Source organism: Muntiacus reevesi, chromosome 3, assembly GCF_963930625.1.
Source record: "Muntiacus reevesi chromosome 3, mMunRee1.1, whole genome shotgun sequence".
Taxonomy (NCBI): Eukaryota; Metazoa; Chordata; class Mammalia; order Artiodactyla; family Cervidae; genus Muntiacus; species Muntiacus reevesi.
In genome coordinates this window covers 87,136,340-87,158,764 of record NC_089251.1, presented here as the reverse complement: position 1 = coordinate 87,158,764, position 22,425 = coordinate 87,136,340, and the positions used below count along the sequence as shown (strand labels likewise).

Below are 22,425 nucleotides of genomic sequence, written 5' to 3'. Positions count from 1 at the left end.
TTTTTTTTTTTTTTTTTCTGACTGTTACTGAATCCCTGTCCTGACTAGGCCCCATGTCCAGTCATGTCTTCATTAGGCTTACAGCCCCTCATCCTGTTAACCTGTCATATCAGTTCTCAAGTTTCTAACATCCCCATGTCACCTGCTCTTCTGGTTTTGCTCCTCCTTGAGGAGCAAGTTCGAGAATGGTGTCTCCCATAAATTCATGCTGGTAATTGTTCTTCTCTGCCTTATGATTTCTTTCTCCTGAGTTACCTTCTTATCCTTCTCACTTTTGGTGGTGGTCTTCCTTTCTACACCTACAGCTTTCATCTATATTCTAAAACCATCCTATCCCATACCTTACTTGACCTTAGCAATTATATATTTAAACTTAAAATCTCCAAATAACAACCTTTTCACTATTTCATCTCTACTTTGAAACAAGTGTTGGTCTCCCTATGTAGGGATTAGAGCAGAACAAAGTAAAAAACACTTCACTTGATCTCGTTTTCCTTTATTTAGAATGCTATTCTTCCTTCCTCTGACTAAATCCTAGTTGTTTCAAGGTGTATCTCAAATCCTCTCTTTTCTGTGAACTTCTAAACTGTGGTAATCTCCTTCTTTAGCAGTCCTGTTTCTTATGACTTACTTGGTAAATAACCAAGCATTGTTCTGTTTTTGGTGGATGGATGGGCAGGGTAACTTTATTTTGATGTAATTGCAAACTTACAGAAAAGTTATAAGATTAGTATAAGGAATTCCCTTATACCCTTTATTCAGATTCATCAGTTGCTTTATATTTTGCCCCATTTGTTTTATCAGTTTCCATATACATGTTTATAGAGTCAAAATTATATTCAAATGTCATCGTATTTTCTCAACTATTTGAGAATTTATATGTCAGAATTTTTTTTCTCTTGAATAATTCCCCTTCTCAAATTATCCTTTTAGGTTTATATATTATAATAATAACTTGGTTGATTTTTTTTTGTAAGTTTTAGAAACTGTAACCCTTCAGTTTTTAAAAACAGGTCGTACTTATTCCTTTGAATATTAGAGTATGAATCACAAAACTTGAGTGGACCCAAAGAAGTTTATCAGTGTTGTACAAATAAGAATGGTTTTCCTTTTCACAGTCCTGGAAGATATTGCTCTTTGGTGCAATAAACTTAACATGTACTGGCTTCCTGCTAATGTGGTGCAGCTCCACTAACAGTATAGGTATGTCACTGTTCTTATTTTTATAGAGTTAATTATTAATTTCACTTTTATTGTTCTCATTTTAAATAAAGGTATGTCTTCCTTAACGTGGAATATATTATTCTGAAATATAACTTTAAAGATTTAAATGAGGGAATGTATTCCAAAAGTATCTTGTTATGTTCTGTTTTGGCCGTGTCGCTTGGCATGTGGGATGTTAATTCCCCAACCAGGGACTGATCCCCTGCTCCCTGCAGTGGCAGTGTGGAGTCTTAACCGGGACTGCCAGGGAAGTCCCCCAAAAGTACCTTGTAAACTATAAAATTTGGTTCAATTGCTAGGAATTATTTAAAATGAGCTTCTTCAAAAAATTTAAATCTATTTGAAAAACGGAGATTTCTTTCTATTTTTTAATTGAGATGGAGTTGATTTATGTTATTATATTAGTTTCAGGTGAACAGCATAGTGATTCAGTATTTTTATAGATTACACTCCACTCAGAATCACTATAGGGACCTCCCTTGGTGAGGAAGCTATATATGAATACATTTGATTTCATATATAAGTGATACCGTATAGTATTTGTCTTTCTCTGACTTATTTCCCCAAGCAGAATATACTCTAGGGTTCATCCATGTTGCTGCAAATGGCAAAATTCATTCTTTTTTATGGATGAGTAGTATTCCTTCCAGCATATGTGTCTGTTGATGGACACTTGGGTTGCTTCCATATCTTGGCTACTTTAAATACTGCTGCTGTGAACATTGGGTGCATGTATCTTTTTGTGAGGTATTTTTGGTGTGATAGATTAGTTATTCAATTTATATAGTGTATAAATAAGATTTTGAGGTTTATTGAGTTTTCCTTAAAAAGTAAAACCTCTTAAAATCTTTCTTGTGTTTTTAAAAACCTCTTATATTTTTATGTATCATTATTTGTTGTATTTCCTAACTATGGAAACAGTAACATTTTAATCAGTCTTTCTGTTGTTTTGCAGCTTTAACTGCCTATACTTATCTGACCATTTTTGATCTTTTTAGGTAAGTTTTAAAAACTCTCCTTAATGTTTTGAAGCTTATACAGAATTTGTCATCAACTATACTTCATTTTAAAAAAAAAGAGAGAGATGTCCAAAGACTTCCCCGTTGTTTTACTCCTGACCTTAATTCATGGTTACATGGATTTTTTTTTCTATTTGTTAAAATGTACATATGTGCTTTATGCACATTTCTGTATAAATGTCCTATTTGAATAAAACAATAAAAATAAAGGAAGAGTTTATTGCACTGAATTTATGACGTTTTCTTTAAGTAAAGGAAAATAGTCTGTGAAATAAGTAAAATTATCAACATGGATCATGTATACAAATAAACACAATTAGAAGATATGCTGAAAGAAGATATTCCATTTACATAGCAACAGAAAAATACCCAGACGTTAGGTCAGTTGCCTACCTATAGATGAGTCAGCTGTGACCAGGGAGCAGGAACATATAAGAGCATACCAGTTCCCACTGGAACTGTGTAGATGGGAAAAGAAATGAGGGATATTAATATAACTGCAAAGCATGTATGTGATTGTGAGATCGAGAGACAGCTTGTCGGCTCCTGCTTTTGGGGACCTTTCGTATTTCCCGTGTGTGTGTACAGACATGACCGAGCGACTCTTTGAGACCCCATGGACTGTAGCCTGCCAGGCTCCTCTGTCCATGGGGATTCTCCAGGCAAGAATACTGGAGTGGGTTGCCATACCCTCCTCCAGAGGATCTTCCCAACCCAGAGATCAAACCCAGGTCTCCCACATTGTAGGCGGATTCTTTACCGTCTGAGCCACCAGGGAAGCCCCATGTTTCCAATAAAGATTGCAAAGTGCTTGGACAATGATGTCTCCAATGTCTGTGCCATAGGTGTGTTATGAGGATGTCTTTTCATCAGTCACATGACTAAGTCTTTCTGATGGATCTAAAACAGATAGTTGTTACCTGAATTTCACACTGTAGTAAATTGTTTTAGAGTGAATTTCCACTATACTTGGAAAGCAACCATAACTTTACCTCATCTAGAATATTGTCAAGGTCTTATTAATATTTAGTTTAACTTTTAACATAGATAAAATAAAGTTTATCAAAGTTGAAATGTTTATGCCTAGAATCAAGTAAATATTGTTACTGTGTTATTTTTTGCCAGCTTAGTTATGGAAACCATTTAGGTTGGATAACTTACTGAATAGAGGAAGTGTGAGTTTAAAGTATTCTATTTAACTGTCTTAATGGTGTATCATAACTTCTGTTTCTCCCCATGTTAAAACACACAGTTAGGGTGTTTATTGTGATTAGATTATAAATTATTAGAATAATTTATTAGTCTGTGAACACTGTTAACATTTAGCAACTTAGGTATTCTGAAAGTTAAATTTCTTTCTGTATGTCCTCTAGCTCTCGTTCTAATGCTGAATTTATTTGCCTTTTTACTTAGTTTGATAACTTGTTTAATAAGTTACTGGGTGATGATGAGGAAACCTAGCCCTGCGTATTCATTTGGGTAAGTTCAATTTACTTTATTTTCTGCTAACTTACTGCTATTAAAATTAGTAGTTAAACTACTAAAGAGCTATCTTGAATATTTCTAGAAAATAAACATTGCCTGTTTAGTGTGGTAGTAATAAATAGTAAAAGTAGATTTTAAAAAACATCTTCTAAGAGGATTCTAGATAAGAAACATAGGTGTTTAAATTTAAATCATATTGAAGTAAAATGTTCACATTAGGTTCTTTGCTATTTTACAAAACAAATTTTAACATAAAATGTTCATTTTAAGGTCTTTGATACTTTGGTAATTTTTTATTTCAGTTAGAGAAAGTACAAAGGATTTTCATGTATGTATCTTCTAGATGTTAAAGTAAGTGGGATACATTTTCACCTTAATGCAGTGGTAGAGATGTATTTTTATCATAAGACTAGATTTGTGACAGCAACAAACTGACAAAGATTTTGAGATTTCTGTGTCTCTAGAAATTGCTGAAAGCTGGAAAGTGATCTTTTATATCAGAGGATTTTTAAAAAAAAATATTTATTCATTTATTTAGCTGTGCCAAGTCTTAGTTGCAGTATTTGGGATCTAGTTCCCTGACCAGGGATTGAACTCAGGACACCTGCATTGGGAGTGTGGCGTCTTAGCCAATGAACCACCAGGGAAGTCCTGGATTTTTTTTTATTATATTAGGAAAAGAAATTAATTCCCTTCAGATTCAAGGAAAGAACTAGAAAGAAAAACTTAACCTTGGTGAAGAAACTGCTGAACCAGACTTAAGCTTTCTTTTCCATACCATTCATTGGGATTATATTCTTTTGAACAAAATCAGGTTTTATTTACTTAAATAATAGGACAGAATGAACATGAAATTTTAATGCAAAATGAAGATATTTATGTGTCACTGAAATTTGATAGAGTTGGACTGTTACTATGATAATCATTTGTAAGGAATAGATATCTGTATATGGAAATCTTAACTCTTGAGTCAGGCTTTTGGTGGTGACAGAAATCCAACTCAAACTAATTTGGGGGGGAAATGATAATATACATTTTCAAAGTGTGGGAAGACCAAGGTGAGCTGGCATAGGGACACTCAGGACATTGTCTTTCTCTCACCTCAGTGGCCTGCTTTTCTCTGCACGTCAGGTTTGGGTTCTCAGACCACTTTTCTCCACTCTGCTGCAATGATAACTTCTAGCAAGACTTGGAACCTTCTCACCTTCCTCCTAGAGAGGAAAGGACTCTTCCCCAGCTCTAGTTCCGAAAATCATGAGAAAGAGCTGTTGGTTTGTCCACCTTGGTATAGATGTTAGTCTTTTTAGTTCAGCTCCTATGGCCAGGATACAAGGTTTAATAAAGACATGACAGCTCCCATTTTGGTCTCATTGCTTAGAGAATAGGAAACGAGAGAGCAATTAAATATAATTACAGTCAGTTGCATAGCTTGAAGTATCATCTATATCTGGTAATTCTAAAATTCAGTTCTGCAGCACTGAGATTTATCTCATGTCAGTGTTCCTTTCATGCCAGCTTCACATGGATGCCTAATTGATGTCTTAAATTCAAGCTAAATTTCCTGTTTTGTTTTCTTCCCCCAAAATCTGTTCCTCTGCAGTTTTTCCCATCTTAGTAAATACACAGCCACTTAGTTGCTCAGGCAAAATCCTCAATTATTCTCTCATCACCCACATTTATCCATCAGGGGATTATGTCAGGATAATTTACAAACACATCCAGAATCTGCCTCTGCCCCCATTTCTATCTCCAGTACTACCATCCTAACCAACCTACCTTCATTTCTTGCCTTCATCAACATCCTGCATCCTAATCCTAACTAGTTCGCATACTTCTGCTTTTACCAACCCTTGTAGTCCATTCTCTGTGAAGCAACCAATGTTTGTTTTTTTTTTAAGCCTAAGTCATGCTATCATTCTACTCCTTAAAACCATCCAGTTGTTTCCTATCATATTGAGAATAAACTCCTGACTCCTTTCCCTTGCTTATAAAGGCTTTGTATGACTTAGACCCAGCCAATTTCTTTTCAAGTTACCACTGTCATGCCCTCTGTCTTTGTGTCTATAATTTGAATATAACTTATTCTTGCTTTAGGATCTTTATACAGACTCCTCTTTCCTTGAGTTGCTCTTGACCTGTTTCTTTCAAGATAAGCCCAGTTTTGTTATTCCAGTCTTAATATTACCAAGTGCTAATATCATTAAGTGACTGGGCCCAATTTAAAATGAATTCTAAAATAGATTACCTAGTTAGTCTCTTGTCACATCAGACTGGACTCCCCTGGTGGCTCAGACGGTAAAGATTCTGCCTGCAATGCAGGAGGCCCAGGTTCAGTCCCTAGGTTGGGAAGATCCCCTAGAAAAGGGAATGGCAACCCACTCCCAGTCTTCTTGCCTGGAGAATTCCATGGACAGAGGAGCCTGGCAGGCTGCAACCCAGCCCATGGGGTTGCAGACAGTCGAACACGACTGAGTGACTAACGCTACGCATCAGACTACTATAATTCTCTGTATAGAACTTATCAGTTATTTGGCTTTTTGTCTTCCTCTTTAAAATATAAATTTCTTGGTAGCATTGGCTGTTATCTTATTCTTTTTTTATATCCTTGTACAGTTTGATGAATTTTAACAGATAAATACACTTGTATAACTACTATCTGAATCATGATATAAACCATTATAAATTCCCCCAGAGCCTCCATTAATGACTTAAGGTTGAGTCAGAGTCAAACGCCGACAAAAGTAACCAGTATTCTGATTGCTGTCATTGCAGATTATTGTTGCCAGTTTTGAAATCATATAAATGGGATTGTAATATGTATCATCATATAGCAGTAATTCATTCTTGTTCTTTGCTCTAATATTCTAATATGCCAACATACATTTATATGTTCAACTATTGAAAGAAATTTAGGTAATTTTTAGCTTTTTGTTATTATGAGTAAAACTACGTATGCTCATTTTGTACTTTTTTTGGGTATACATGTGTGCTCATTTATGTTGGGCATATGTCTTTGAGTGAAATTACTGTCATAGGACTTGCATAGGACTTGCATCATTAGAAGATAGGATAATACCAAGCAGTTTTCCAGAGTGGTTTTGCATTTCTACTGGCAATATACGTTTCCACTGGCAGTATATCTGAGTGCCAGTTGCTTCATGTCCTTACCAACTGTTGGTATTGCCTATTTTTAAAAGCCATTCTAGGATGTGCAGTGGTATCTCATTGCAGGTTTAAGTTATTTTCTTGATGAATATTGGAACACTTTTTCTTATGTTTATTAGCCATTCAGATTACCCCTTTACTGAAATGCTTGTTAAAGTGTTTTATCCATTTTTAGACTGGGTTGCTTATTTTTTCTTATTGATCCATAGTTCCTTCTCTTTCATTCTCTTAAATATCTTCTGATGCATGGAAAGTTTTTAATTTCAATGATCAATTCAGTTTATCAGTCTTTTCCTTTATAGTTAGTACTTTTTGTGTACTTGTCAAGAAATCTTAGCCCAAGATCATGAGATAGTCTTCCCTGTCATTAGAAGTTTTACAATTTGACCTTTCACATATAGGCTTAAAAATCAAACTAGAATTTGGTTTTTGTATATGGTTTGAAGTAGAGGTCAAGGCACATTGGTTTCTATACAGCTATTCAATTTGATAAAACATTAATTGAATCAGGTTTTTTATTGCTTTTATGTGCTACTTTTTCATTAATCAAGTAACCATGTATATGTTGGTCTGTGTCTGGATTTTCCTTTCTCTTCAAGGTGTATTTGTCTATCTTTGCATTAGTTCTATCCTGTGTTAATTACTGTAGTTTGAAATCTTGTAGTGGTATACTGTAGTGGAAATCTTCCTACTTTGTTCTTTATACCTTTGCTTTTCTTCACCTTTTATTTCCATGTGTGCACTTTAGTGTCAGCTTATCAATATCTACAGATATCGTTGCTGCATTTGTATAGGTTTTTCATACTCTCCTATAACCCTCTTTTTTTCATTTACTTCCTTTCATGTCAGTAAATACATTTGTTATATTTTTAGTAATACATAATGGTCTTTTGTTGATTCCAACATTTTTCTATTACCAATAACAATGTGATGTATGTCCTTAATTATTTTATTATTTCCTGAATTTTGTACCTCCTGGAATTAAACCAGCTGATTTGAGGAGAAAAAAGTAATGTGATGAACATCCTTAATTATTTATTATCTTTTCTGAACATAATTATTTCCTTGAGAAATTTTAGTGTACGTACATGCTACAAGTGTTGAATGCCATTAAACTATGTATAGTGGTAAAAACCAAGATAAGTAAGACAGCAGTCCATGGCCTCTAGCTAATAGTTTAGGGATAATAAGACATATTCAATTAACTGCAATTATATGTAGATGTGACAGGCAGTTATCAATTCAGTTCAGTTCAGTCGCTCAGTCATGTCTGACTCTTTGCGACCCCATGAACCGCAGCACACCAGGCCTCCTTGTCCATCACCAACTCCTGGAGTTTACTCAAACCTATGTCAGTTGAGTCGGTGATGCCATCCAACCATCTCATCCTCCGTCGTCCACTTTTCCTCCTGCCTTCAATCTTTCCCAGCATCAGGGTCTTTTCTAAGGAGTCAGCTCTTCGCATCAGGTGGCCAAAGTATTGAAGTTTCAGCTTCAACATCAGTCCTTCCAGTGAACACCCAGAACTGATCTCCTTTAGGATGGACTGGTTGGATCTCCTTGCAGTCCAAGGGACTCTCAAGAGTCTTCTCCACCACCACAGTTTCAAAACATCAATTCTTTGGCGCTCAGCTTTCTTTATAGTCCAACTCTCACATCCATACATGACCACTGGAAAAACCATAGTCTTGACTAGATGGACCTTTGTTGGCAAAGTAACGTCTGCTTTTTAATATGCTATCTAGGTTGGTCATAACTTTCCTTCCAAGGAGTAAACATCTTTTAATTTCATGGCTACATTCACCATCTCCAGTGATTTTGGAGCCCAGAAAAATAAAGTCTGCCACTGTTTCCACTGTTTCCCCATCCATTTGCCATGAAGTGATGGGACCGGATGCCATGATCTTAGTTTTCTGAATGTTGAGCTTCAAGCCAACTTTTTCACTCTCCTCTTTATAATAGTGGTTAAAACAAAATGGAGTTACAGATAAATAGCCTGGAGACAAAGATTGAGAAGATGCAAGAAATGTTTAATAAGGACCTAGAAGAAATAAAAAAGAGTCAATAGTGGTTAAAGTCATGAATGCTAGAGCCAAAGTGTCCGAGTTTGAAAATCTCTGACTCTTCCATTTGCTGGCTATATGACTCTAAACAGTTACTGTTCCTCTTGGGCTTCAAGTTCTTTATCTCTTACTTATTTATTTTTTTAAAGTGGATAGAATAACCCTCGTAAGGATTTAGATGAGGTAATGTGTTAAGTACTTTGACTGGTATCTAACATAAGTCAGGTGTTAGCTGTTATTATGATAATGAATATTTCTAGAGAATAAGAGCCATAGAGAATATATGTTGTATAAATAGGCACTCTTTCTAAAATCTAAGATACTCACTATTTATTATCATTCTAGAAACTAGACTTTTTAAACAGTGTTTGGCTTATAATAGTTAGAATTGTAGTGAGTGAGTAAATGTGTTTTAGAGATGCTAGTTTGTGAATTGAAAAAATTATGCTAATTTAATTAATTTTCCAATTTCAGATTTGAAAGATTAGAAGTCCTGGCTGTATTTGCCTCCACAGTCTTGGCACAGTTGGGAGCTCTCTTTATTTTAAAAGAAAGGTACATTCGTGTATGATGTTACTGTCACTGCAGATTCTACCTCCGCTACCTTTGGAACTATGAAAGAATCCAGTGAGACATTCTGGTTTAAAGGGTATACAAATTAATATGAGCAATGCTGGAGATTTGATAATAGAGTTTTTTCATGTTTCAGACTTTTCTCCCTCTTTATACCCTTCTTTTATTACCTTTGATACTACTAAATCCAGTCATAAGTAGATGTGACTAAAAGGAAGTGATTCAGTCAGACATGTTTTAATACTTAGTATAAATCCAAAAGCAGATTTGTTAGAGAAAGATTAGACATTGCACCTTGAGGATAATTTGTGGGTCTGCTTGTCTCATCACTGCTTCTGCTGCTGCTGCTAAGTCACTTCAACTAGTAATCAACAGGTCATATTTAAAGGTTTGTGAATTTATTAGATTAATTATGTATTTAATAAACGTTTTAAACTTGATTATTTAATACATTAACATTATTTCTTTCTTTTAGCGCAGAACGCTTTTTGGAGCAGCCCGAGATACACACGTAAGATTCTGCTTTTGACATATAACATGTTTGATTCCCAGTGATTTATTGGTATATTATGAAATAGTGATTACTTTGGCCCATACTAGAGTTCAGAGTGTCGTAATATATATTTCAAAAGCAAACTCCCCAAATCCAAAGACTCCTTCTTTTCACCCTTAACTGTTCCCAAGCCCCTGCGTTTTTATACTGAACAGAAAGGCCTCTCCACTGTGATGTTGGGTTGCTCAGTATTTCCAAACCCAGGTGAACATGCTAAACCAGCCCTGTCTTGTCTTCTATAATTTGGATCCCCCCAATCTTTTAGTACCATCTCTAGAAGAGATGGAAATGTTATTATCTGTAACATAGTTGCTAACTCTGTGGACCTATTCTGATCAGTTTCATTCAGGGCAGTTTGACTTAACCGGCAGATATAAACCAAATATCTGTAGCATTTCTAAAAATTTATAACAGCAATTACCTGTAAGAAGATACTGTTAACGCTAAGGGTCTTTTTTGGAGGGATGGGGATCCCATGTAAGATGGAGCAACCACATGCAGAACATGGGTCATGGAGCTAGAAACCAAGTTCAAATTCTGAATCTGCAAATACTGAAGCAGACCACTGTACTTCCTCATCTCCTAGTCTCACTGCATGCTGAAATTACATTTTAATATTACCAAGAAAAAAATAACAGTGTTATTCTTTTTAGGGGAAGATTATTAGTTGGTACTTTTGTGGCTCTTTCCTTCAACTTGTTCACAATGCTTTCAGTTCGGAATAAACCTTTTGCTTATGTTTCTGAAGGTATGTTTTTGTTTACTATTAATAAAAATCCAATTAATTTCTCATAACAACAAGTCTTTTGTTTGTTTCATTGATTCATAAATCAATGAGAAAGTGTATCCTGAGGAAAAGAGAGGACTACCTACCCCTAAAGTTCTAAAGTCTTCAGAAACTTATGAAGCAGAAAATTAAGAAATAGAATCTAACTTTTTAAGCTTTAACATATTCCTTAAAAACGAGCAGAACTGACATATTAAATTACATGGGATAAAAAATTATATTTACCAGATAACATGAATGAAATTTTTCGTGTATAAACTACCTAAGAACACATTTTAGAAGCTTCAGTGTACATAGACTAGTTGATGTGCTTATCGCAAATAATTGTATTTTGTTAATTAACTTCGTTCCCAGGAACACTCTGGGACGATGATGGGTGGGCATTTATTTGAAAGTAGCCAAATTTTAGTCCTTTTGATAAATTCTTTTACTTTCGAGTCTTTAAAAGTTCAGATAGGATTTTTCATTTTAGTGGTCTAAATTATTGACATTTTTCACTAATTTCAGTGTTTGGGAATCCTACTCGCCCACACCAGTTAACCACTGTTGGATGGCTGGAGGAGTTTTACCTCACTTTACACTGAGGTAAAAGCAAAAGTGGGCTGTGTACACACACTGACACTGAAGAAAAAATAGGGGAAGGTCTTTTTAAGTCTCCCTGACTTGAATAGCAAGATAACCAGGGGAAGAAAGCTTTCTGAAATACCCGTTCAAGCTTAAACAACTTCCTAAGTGTCATGAAGTATGAGTTGTATTTTATGAATTAGAGTTTAAGAATTACTGCATAAACTAGAAAAATAATGATATTTATGATCATCAGAGTTATTTCGAAAAAACTTTATTAAAATACTATTATACTCATTCTTGAAATTTTAAGATGGTACAAAGATTTAGAAAGTATGTTTCCCTGAAGAGCAGAAAGATACAAGAAGGAAACAGTACTGGTATTCTCATGAGCCAGAGATAAGGTCTATTAACAGGTCTGTTTTGTTCCTTTATTTTTTTTTCTGTGCACGTATGTATATTTTTTTACATACTTAGAATTGGATCAGTTAAAAATTTTATGTTTGGCTTTTTTCACTCAACTTTTCATCTTGAATATTGCCTGTCATTAAATAATCTTTGAAAAATAATTTTTGAATGCTTGCATAACATTTTGTCATGAATATTTTAAAAAACTAGTCTATTGTACATTTTCAACTTTTCCTTTTAGCTGTAACCACCTTTTTTCTATCAAATTTCTTGTATGCATTTCTAATCTTCTCAGAGAAAAAATTATAAATGGGTTAAAGATACAGTATTTGTTTAAGTGTTTGATATATATTGCTAGGTTTATTTCCAGAAAAATCATCTAGTTTGTATTTTTATTAGCTGGAAATAAAAGTTTCCAGAAACATCAAGATTTACAACATGAGTTGAAATTTGAGTGAAAAATAGTTTAAAGCACTTTCTGCCAGGCACTGTGCTCAGTATTTATACAGAACCCATTTAATTCCTCCTATAACCATATAAGGTAAATCATTTTACTCTCCTCACTTTACACTGAGGCACTGGGAGATTTAGTCACTTGTCTCAAGCTATATATCTAGTCAACGGCAGGGTTGAGGTTGAAGCCAGGTATTCTGGCATCAGAGTCTGCTTTAACTGCTGTTCTGGGCCACTTTTCATATGGCTTGCCAATCTTTTCTACATCATGGTGCATATAAATGAGAATTTCTGTAGCACCCTGGGGTAAATGTAAGAGTATGCTTGCACCTGGAGGCTACATGTCCAGGGTCAGTCCCTGACTGGCATCTTCATGTAGCCAGATACCTGGCCTCTCTGAGAGCTAAGAGAGTTAGTAATTGGTGAACCTGCAACTCATTCTCAACACACTGGTTAGAAAGCTGTGCTTTGCAGTATAATAAGCCTTTAAAGCTTCAAATTAATAGTAACGATGACATATGTAAGTTCATTGATTCCGTCAGATCAGCTATGTACTGTAGTTGAAACTACTTTTCATTTAGTATCCTAAAGGCATAAAAAAGAAAAAAGGTCTAGATATAATGTATCCCTTTGTAGTGTTACATAGTCATCATGAAATTTATTTTTTAAATTTAAGAATCAAGTATTTCTGGTAATCTAATAATTGTTTCTGGTAATTTTGATAATTTAAGTATTTTCTTTTTAAAGCTGCTAGTACGAGTTGGCTTCAAGAGCATGTTGCAGATCTTAGTCGAAGGTGAGATGTTTGGGGTTTCATAAAATACATATTGTTAAAGGAATGCACAGGAAGCACATCTGTTATGGGAACTTAACATTATTCATTGCCGAGGTTACTAAATGAATCTCACAGATCAGATTCTTCTTTTTCCTTCACTTTTTCTTGTTTTTTAATTGATGATACAAAAGAGAACTTTACAAGTGAGAGATTTGTTCCCAAATCGTCTTTGTTAAACAATTTATGATACTAAAATACAAGTCATCTTTTATACAGTTTTCATTATTATTACATAAGTTTTACTAATGAATACTCTTTTTGTTTTTTCTTAGCGTGTGTGGAATTATTCCAGGACTTAGCAGTATCTTCCTTCCCCGAATGAATCCATTTGTTTTGATTGATCTTGCTGGAGCATTTGCTCTTTGTATTACTTATATGCTAATTGAAATTAAGTAAGTATTTTTTATTGCTCTCAAATGGATTTCCGTTCCTGGGGCCTGATTTTTAAGGGCATCAGGATGCATGATGACTAAGTTTATAGCATGTTTGTGACCTGTGCTACTTTGGTCAAGTCTTGTCCTCAAGTGTCTTCATCTGAAAAATTAAGGGGGTTGGATTCAATAAGAAATCTTCACTACAATCTATAATGCAGATGGGAAGGCTATTTAAATTCCCTTCTGCTGGCCAGATGAGTGAAACAGAGAAGAGGAGAGTAAGAGACACATCAATCACAGCTACTGTTGCTGAATGAGGAAAGAGGAGTAGATGTGAACCGATTTTTTATTAAAAAGCAAGCCTATTAAGAAACAGTCTTTAAAAAAAAAAAGAAACAGTCTTTAGCAAGCTTAAGTTTAATGCTATAACATTATTCTTTGACTCCCTACTCTTTTGCCTTTTTCTATCTTTGTGTGATTCCTTCACTTTATTTCTAGCCCAGATCTCTATTGAATTCCAAAAAGCAATCTTCTGTTCATGTCCACCTTGACTGAACCTGTTTTCCCCTTCCCCTAAACTGCTTTTATCTGTATTTCCTGTGAGAGCTAATGCTACTACCATTCACTTGCTACTATGCATTCTGCTTTTCTTTTTTTTTGCTCGTTTCAATTTTATTTATTTATGTATGGCTGCACTGGGTCTTTATTGCTTTGTAGGCTTTTCTCTGGTTGTGGTGAGTGGGGCCTAGTTGTGGTGCTCAGGCCTCTTATTGCAGTGGCGCCTCTTGTGGCGCATGGGCTCTAGGGTGCATGGGCTTCAGTAGTTGCGGCTCATAGGTTCAGCAGTTGCGGTGCATGGTCTTAGTTCTTCTGCAGCATGTGGGATCACCCTGGATCAGGGGTCAAACCCATGTCTCCTGCATCGGCAGACAGATTCTTTACCCCTGAACCACCAGGGAAGCCCTGCTTTCCACTTTTAAATTGTACAAAAAACATACATAAAATAAGATTTACCATTTTAGCCATTTTCAAACATACAGTTTAGTATTTTCACAGGCATTTGGTACATTCACTTTATTGTACAACCATCATCATGATTCATCTACAGAACTCTTTTATCTTCCCCAGCTGAACCTGTACCCATTAAATAACTTTGACCCATTCAGCCTCCTTCCAGCCCCTGGCAACCACTATTCCACTTTCTGTGGCTATGAAGTATTCTGAGTATTTGATTTAAATGAAATAATATGTATTTGTCCTTTTGTATCTGGCTTATTTCACTTAGCATAATGTCCTCAAGGTCCATCCATGTCAGAAATGGCAGGATTCCCTTCTTATGACTGAATAATATTCCATTAGTGTACATATTTATGTATATATATATATATGCCACATGGGGCGTCCCTGATAGCTCAGTTGGTAAAGAATCCACCTGCAATGCAGGAGACCCCAGTTTAATTTCTGGATTGGGAAGATCTGCTGGAGAAGGGATAGGCTACCCACTCCATTATTCTTGGGCTTCCCTCGTGGCTCAGCTGGTAAAGAATCCACCTGCAGTGCAGGAGACCTGGGTTCGATCCCTGGAGAAGGGAAAGGCTACCCACTCCAGTATTCTGGCCTGGAGAATTACGTGAACTGTATAGTCCTTGGGGTCGCAGAGAGTCAGACACAACTGAGCGACTTTCACTTTCACTTTCTATGTGCCACATTTTTACTTTATCCATTTGTCAACAAGCATGTAGGTTGTTTCCATGTCTTGGCTGTTGTAAATGATAGTCTTGTCTCCTACTCTTCTTTAATCTTTTCTTTTAATTTTTATCTTTCCCTTCTTCCCATTCTGTTCCCTAAATTGAGGCCTTCATCATCATTTCCTTGACCTAATTAGAATAGTCTTCTGATCTCAAAATTTTTCTTCTCACACATCTTTAGTTACCTGCTATTTTGCTACTGAAGTGATCATTAAAAGTTGCAAATCTAGACATAATATTTTCCTGTTTCAAAATCCTCTCCTTTGTATACTTAACAAAATTAAAAGTTGTTAGTATGACAGAGCCTCTACCAACCTTACTAGCCATCCATCTGCCTGTACTTAACTGTTCGTAGTTTCTTCACTGCATTAGGGTTTTCATGCCCTTGCACATTCTGCTTTCACTGTCTACAGTATCTTGCCCCCATCATCTTGGCCATCTTTGAAGTCTCAGATCAGATGTCACCTCTTTTTTATTTAGCCTTTCTGGATTATCCTATCCCTGTAGGCTCACCACTCCTTTGTGCAGCCATGATACCCTGTAGGACTTCTCCTTTGTACTCAAAGTCGTTTCTTGTCTTTTTCACATGGGTTTTTCCTTCCTTTTCAAAGGCAGGAACTATGTCTGTACTTGTGTTTCTATTCCCAGCTTATAGGAAAAAGTGAAAAAGAGTACATGATAAGCTTGTAAGCTTCGGCATTTTTGGTCTTTCTTGTTAATAGACCTGTGAACTACTGATGAGCTATTGTACTTCAGCCCCAGTGTTTACTGTCACAAATTCTTAAGAATCTCATCTTATGAAATTCCTGGGGAGTTTGAAATTTTTTAATACTAATTATTGGAAAGTTACTGTTTACAGCAAATTGATAGAATCACAGATGAATTCCATTGGTCTTTATCAGAAATTACTAGTCAAAAAAAAAAAGAAATTACTAGTTAAGGTTTTTATTTGTTGCAGCAAATAAATATGTATGACATATTTGCACTTGACAAGTAGATTAAAAGTACATTGTGGGGAAATATGTATTTTTCTTCATCATCTCTCTTCACACTAATTAACATAATTTTAGTTATTTTCCCTTAAACTTTGGCAAGAGAGGATTCTGAAAACTTTCTTTTTTCCTTTGAGATGCTCTCATTGCAGTAGTGGTCAGCTGTGGTAAAATAGTCCTGTTGCTTGAGATAATTAAAGCTTGGTGGATTAAATTGTAAGAAGCCTAGTGAAGGACACATTTAAGGTTTAGAATTGTTTTTTCTTTTTAGTAATTATTTTGCTGTAGACACTGCGTCAGCCATTGCCATTGCTCTGATGACGTTTGGCACCATGTATCCCATGAGCGTGTACAGTGGGAAAGTATTACTCCAGGTAATGGTCGTCTTTCAGTATGCATGCTTAAAATTAGCTATGTTCTTTTACCAGATTATAAAATAAATGTGTTCTTCTGCCAGATTATGAAATTTTTAGCTACTGGAGGGTCCTGTTGGGGATGAAGCCAAACAATAACCTCTGAAATTTGTGTAGTAAGAACCAGATGAAATTATATTAGTGTACAAAATAGACACAAATGAGTCTTCATATATTTATATATAAGACGAGCATAAATGAGAAACGTCTCTAATAATATTTCAAGTAAAAACAATATTAGTTATAATCTCTTTAGATACTTATTTTCCCCTCATAAATGTATTTTGGCTATTACATAATCCAGTTATGATTGTTTTCTTATTTCCTGTCCTTGAATTAGTGAGACTTCTAAATTTCAAACTTAAAAACAAGAAGTCACTCATTGAAACAATAGGAACACCTATAGACAGCACCTGACTAGAAAGATGTTTTCCCAGGACAGGTGAATATATAGGCAATGCTTCTCCCTACACCTTTTCCACAGGTCTTTTCTAAAATATATGGGTTGTATCTCCCTCTCCAGAAGCAACAATAACAATAAAATATTAGCTTACTAGTGCTATGTTTTATACAAAGTTTTACTTTCTTAAAGATTTTTCTGTTGATTTGTTGGTTCTTTAAGGCTTATTTGGTTACAGAAATAGCAGTTTCTTTGTAAGATAAGAAATAAGCGTGGGTGGATTCCTGATGTTGCTTTATAAGTGAGTCAGTTGAAACCTCTCTTTCCTAAACCATGTGAAGGCACTTGTGAAACAAAGCCAAGGCTGGTATAAAATGCATGTTTTTTTTAACTGCCAGGATCACTGTTGCAAAAATTTTTTATCTCTCTAGATTCATGTTCTATTTTATTTTTTTCCCCCCAGACAACACCACCCCATGTTATTGGTCAGTTGGACAAACTTATCAGAGAGGTAAGATGAAATAATAAATAAAATCATTTTAATTTACGATTAGAGAATTCAAAGAGTGGGTACAAATAATTTCAAGCTCTTTATAGAATTTTAGGGAAGTTTATGTAACATAGTGACAAAAATAGAAAAATTTGACCACTTGCTCAGTCTGGGAGCCAGATTCACTTGAAATAAATGTAGAAGGTAATTGTCTAAAGACCACACTGTTTGTTATAAAGAGCTGTGAATTGTTTGAAAGTGAAGTAGCTCAGTCGTGTCCAACTCTTTGTGACCCCATGGACTATAGCCTACCACGCTCCTCTGTCCATGGGATTTTCTAGGCAAGAGTACTGGAGTGGGTTGCCATTTCCTCCTCCAGAGGATCTTCCCGATCCAAGGATCAAACTCAGGTCTCCCGCATTGTAGGCAGATGCTTTACCAACTGAACCACCAGGGAAGCCTGAATTGTATGAGTCTATATTCAAACCTGGGCTTCCCAGGTGACTCAGTGGTAAAGAATCCAACTGCCAATGCAGGAGACACAGGAGATGCAGCTTTGATCCCTGGGTCGGGAAGACCCCCTGGAGGAGGAAATGGCAACCGACTCCATTCTTGCTGGGGAAGTTCCATTGACAGAGGAGGCTATAGTCCATGGGGTCACAAAGAGTCGGACAAGACTGACCACGCACACATGTACAAAGCATATTCAAACTTAGGACTTTGATTAAGTCAGAGGCCACGTTTACGTGGTGATTGCTTCACTACATAGTAAGTTTTGATTCTGTATTGTTATAAAATTCCACCTGTTAACTAATGAAGGAATAAGATAATCAAATTATTTGAATGTTGAGAGTAACTAAAACTATTGGTTGTCACTATCACAGAGGCCACTTTGATCACTGTAGTTGACCACTTGTCTCAGCTACTCAGTCTATGCCACTACCAATGGGCTACACACTGTCCTTGGAATTTCCTTTTGGCTCAAATCCAAGTAACATCCTGTGTTGTACAGAAATGTGTTGAAAGAGAATCCAGAGGAAAAAATGATTGAGAAGACAACAATTCTGATACTCAAGTACTAGATATAAACATATACTATATTAATAAAATGAAAAGAACTACACACTGTTGAACAAGGTGTGGGTGAGGAAAGTAAAGACCTACTTCTAGAGAGATTGGTGCAGATAAGAAACTGGGAAAAGAAAAAAAGACCCTGGCTCAGTATGGAACAAGAAGAAATATCTTGAGGTCTGGCACTTCTTTTGGCTAATGAGTGTCTTCATGCAGGGTTTGACCATGTCATTCCTAGGTGTAGAGCAAGTCCATAATTTGAGTTGTTTTGGATGTGTCAAATACAAAAACCCTATTTCTATGTTTTTGATTAGGTATCCACCTTGGATGGAGTTTTGGAAGTCCGAAATGAGCATTTTTGGACCCTAGGTTTTGGTTCATTGGTATGCTTTCTATGTATTACTTTAGTTATATTTTAAAACATAGTTTATAATTTTTAGTCTCTTTACCAGCTCCCTCATGGCTCAGCTGGTAAAGAATCTGCCTGCAATGTGGGAGACCTGGGTTTGATCCCTGGGTTGGGAAGATCCCCTGAAGAAGAGAAAGGCTACCCACTCTGGTATTTTGGCCTGGAGAATTCCATGGACTATATATATTACTTTAGGTATAATTTAAAACATAGTTTATAATTTTTAAAACTGAAAAAAGTGTTTCTTTAAAATTTTTGTAGATCCTTTGATTCCCATTTCTGTTCAATAGAGTAAAATATGTAGATGGATTCAGTAACCTAATTGAGATTAATTAAGGGATGTTTTTCTTCATTTTTTTCCTTTCAAATTAAATGATCTTAATACTGGACTGTTCAAAAGAGAAAAATCCATAGTCAGGCATTCCTAAATATGAAAATGTTGCAAAACTAAAATGTGCAATTACTTTCCTTTTTATTGCAGTTCTGATTTTGGAGATTTTTGCTGAATATGTTAAAGAGTTATAATAATAGCTGCCTCAGCATAAAATTCCATCTTTTCTAATCCACTTTTGACCTCATTACCAGAGATTTTGCTATGGCATGATTTTATTCCTATGTCAAGAAAGTACCCAGAAAAAAAAATTGAAACAACCAAAATCCTATCATGCAAAGAAAACTGCCATTGATTTTTTGGTGTTAATACTTACATACTTAAACTCTTTAGAAAATGAGGTCATGCTGTTTTATAATTTATTCTTTTCACTTAATATATCATAAACGGTTCTCCTAGTTATTGAATATTACTCTTCTACAGTACCAGTATTAAAAAAAAATAGGATTTGACTTTTGTAACATAGATTTTAGAGGCAGATTAGGGTTGGTCCAACAGCTCAATGATATCACTACATTGCAGTCTATAGTTCAAACTTACACTCTTTTAGTGGAAAAATGGTTACTTCATCTCTCCCTTCCCCTTCTCTTCCCCTCTCTCACTCATTATTTTGGATATCTAAAACTCATTCTCTAGTAAATTCTTCAGGAAATAGGCCCTTGCAAACAATATTCCCTAAATTTTTGCATGTTGAAAACAGTTGTGAACATTATTGAAAATCATTTGGCTGGATGTAACATCCTGAGCAGATGTTTTATTTTCTTGAGTTTCTTGCCTCTGGCATAAGGCATTACTGTGATAAGCCCTGATGACTCATAGTCTAATTTTCCCCCTTGATATGTGGCTTGATCTTTTTACCTGTATGCCTAAAATATTTTTTTTTAAGTCCAGTAATTTTAATAGAATGTGTCTTGGTGTTGATGGTCAGTTATTTCAGGGATGCAGTATATCTTTCTATAATATTATTTCAAAAACAGATCTTTAGAATTTTCAAGAAAGTTTTCTTTAATTAAGGTTCTTAATATTCTCTTCTCTTGCTTTGATTTTCTTCTTTGGAAATGCCTATTATAAGCATGGTGGAGCTTTACCTTTCTTTCATATTTGTTATTTTCTTTCAGTTACTTGTTAACTCAGTTTCCTTTGATTTTTAAAACTTCTCTTTTTATCTTTTTTTTTCATAATATATCTGTATGTTTATTGCTTTTATAATTTAATCTTTGTTTCAGAAATTAGGGGAGTGGGCATGCTGCACGACTTGCCAGATCTTGGTTCCCTGACCAGAGATCAAACCCACGCCCACAGCAGTGAAAGGGCCAAGTCCTAACCACTGGACCACTAGGGAATTCCCTGAAAAAAAATTTTTTTTCATGTATTTCTAATTGCCACTCCATTTCTAGTTTTTTTATTTTGATTTATATTCTTCTTAATCAATTCAAAAATTGATTTGAAAAAGAAAGTCATAGTTCTCATCAGTTTTGTAGGTAAATCTTTCCAATCTTTTATAATCTATTCTGTATTCTCCTTTTTTCTTATAATAACTATGTGTGGGATTTGAATTCAGTTCTTTTCTTTTGCTCCTTTTTATGTGAAATTCGTTTTCCTGAATTTTAAAATAAAAAATGGTTTAAGGTAGTGTGTCTAAATCATGGTTCTAGAGCTCCCTCTTCTGATGAGTCTGTGAAATGAAAGTTCTTTTTTGTCCTCCTGGTTCCTTCTTTAGCCTATTTCTACTCTGCTGCTCAATTTAGATTCTCTTCACAGCTGTTTCTTCTTAATGTGGGACTTTGTGCTGAAAGAGAGCTTTGCTTGGTTACTTTTGAGAGCTCACAGGGTCATACTACTCCAATTCTTGATATCTTATTGCAGACCCAGTTTATTTACCCGGTATTGAAATGTGTGAAACACCTTCCAGTTCCCAGCTGCCTTTCTCAAATTCACTGTCCTAGATTTCCATGAAGAGCTAGTTACCTATTGTGAGGTTTTTAGGTCAATCAGATGCCCTATTGTATCCCTCCAGACGCTGGATATTGTATCCCACAGACGCTGATACCTTAGAGGTCTTACAGTTTGTATTTGGGTTTTCTTAGGGTGTTATGTTATCTCTCTTTTTTTTTGGGGGGGGGGGTAGGTGTTGTCCATAGGTTTTTGAATGTGTTATCTTAGTTTCTGTTTTTATGGGAATATTCGGGGCATTTTAAAAAATGCTACCAATACGTCTGTCTTTCAAGAATCCTAGCATAACTCATAATGACTGCAGAATTTTACAATATATGAATATACTATTTTTTATTTAATCAGTCCTCTAATATAGAAGTTGTTTTTTTTTTTTTTTTTAAGCTGTGCTGTACGGCATACAGGATCTTAGCTCCCCAACCAGGGATCAAACCCATACCCAGTGCAGTAGAAGCATAGAGTTTTAACCACTGGAGCACAGGGGAAGTCCCCCAAGGACATTTTTTATTTGGGGATGGAGGGGTTTTGTTGTTGAGTTGAATGAATTCTTTTATGTCTTCATCAGACATGCTGTTTGCAAATATCTTCTCCTATTCAGTAGGCTGCCTTTGATGGTTTCCTTCACTGCAAAAGCTTTTTAGTTTGATGAGGTCCCATTTGCTTATTTTTGCTTCTGTGGCCCTTGCCTGAGGAGACAGATCAAAAAAATATTGCAAAGGCTGATGTCAAGGAGCTTATTACTGCTTGTGTTTTCTTAAGTTTACTCGTGTACATGGTATAGGAAAGTGTTCTAGTTTTGTTCTTTTGCATGTAGCTATCCAGCTTTCCCAGCACCACTTATTGAAGGAGCTGTCTCTTCCCCTTTGTATTTTCTGCCTCCTTCATTGTAGACTAATTGACCTTAAGTGTGTGGATCTATTTCTGGGTTCTCTGTTCTGTTCCATTGATTTGTGTGTCTGGTTTGTGACAGTACTGTACTATTTTGATGACTCTAATTTTTGTAGTATAGTTTTGTCGGGAGAGTGTGTAATTTCCTTGGTTCTGTCTCACCACAG

General features: G+C 35.5%; 1 protein-coding gene across 5 annotated transcripts in view; it reads left to right on the top strand.

Moving 5' to 3' along the window:
• Positions 1-22,425, top strand: part of SLC30A6 (solute carrier family 30 member 6) — a 63,131-nt gene that overhangs the window by 8,069 nt on the left and 32,637 nt on the right. For 4 of the 5 annotated variants that reach the window (XR_010662359.1, XR_010662358.1, XR_010662360.1 and 1 more), the window contains exons 3-13: positions 1,119-1,203; positions 2,180-2,222; positions 3,657-3,722; positions 9,431-9,511; positions 10,005-10,040; positions 10,736-10,830; positions 13,042-13,090; positions 13,402-13,521; positions 16,515-16,617; positions 17,520-17,567; positions 18,932-19,000. Coding sequence is in view for 2 of the 5 variants with exons in the window: in XM_065929469.1 (XP_065785541.1) it covers positions 1,119-1,203; positions 2,180-2,222; positions 3,657-3,722; positions 9,431-9,511; positions 10,005-10,040; positions 10,736-10,830; positions 13,042-13,090; positions 13,402-13,521; positions 16,515-16,617; positions 17,520-17,567; positions 18,932-19,000 (795 nt within the window). In the remaining 3 variants the exon portion in view is untranslated. Of the gene's footprint in view, positions 1-1,118; positions 1,204-2,179; positions 2,223-3,656; positions 3,723-9,430; positions 9,512-10,004; positions 10,041-10,735; positions 10,831-13,041; positions 13,091-13,401; positions 13,522-16,514; positions 16,618-17,519; positions 17,568-18,931; positions 19,001-22,425 lie in introns of those variants that run through there. The other variant, XM_065929470.1, reaches the window with a different exon arrangement.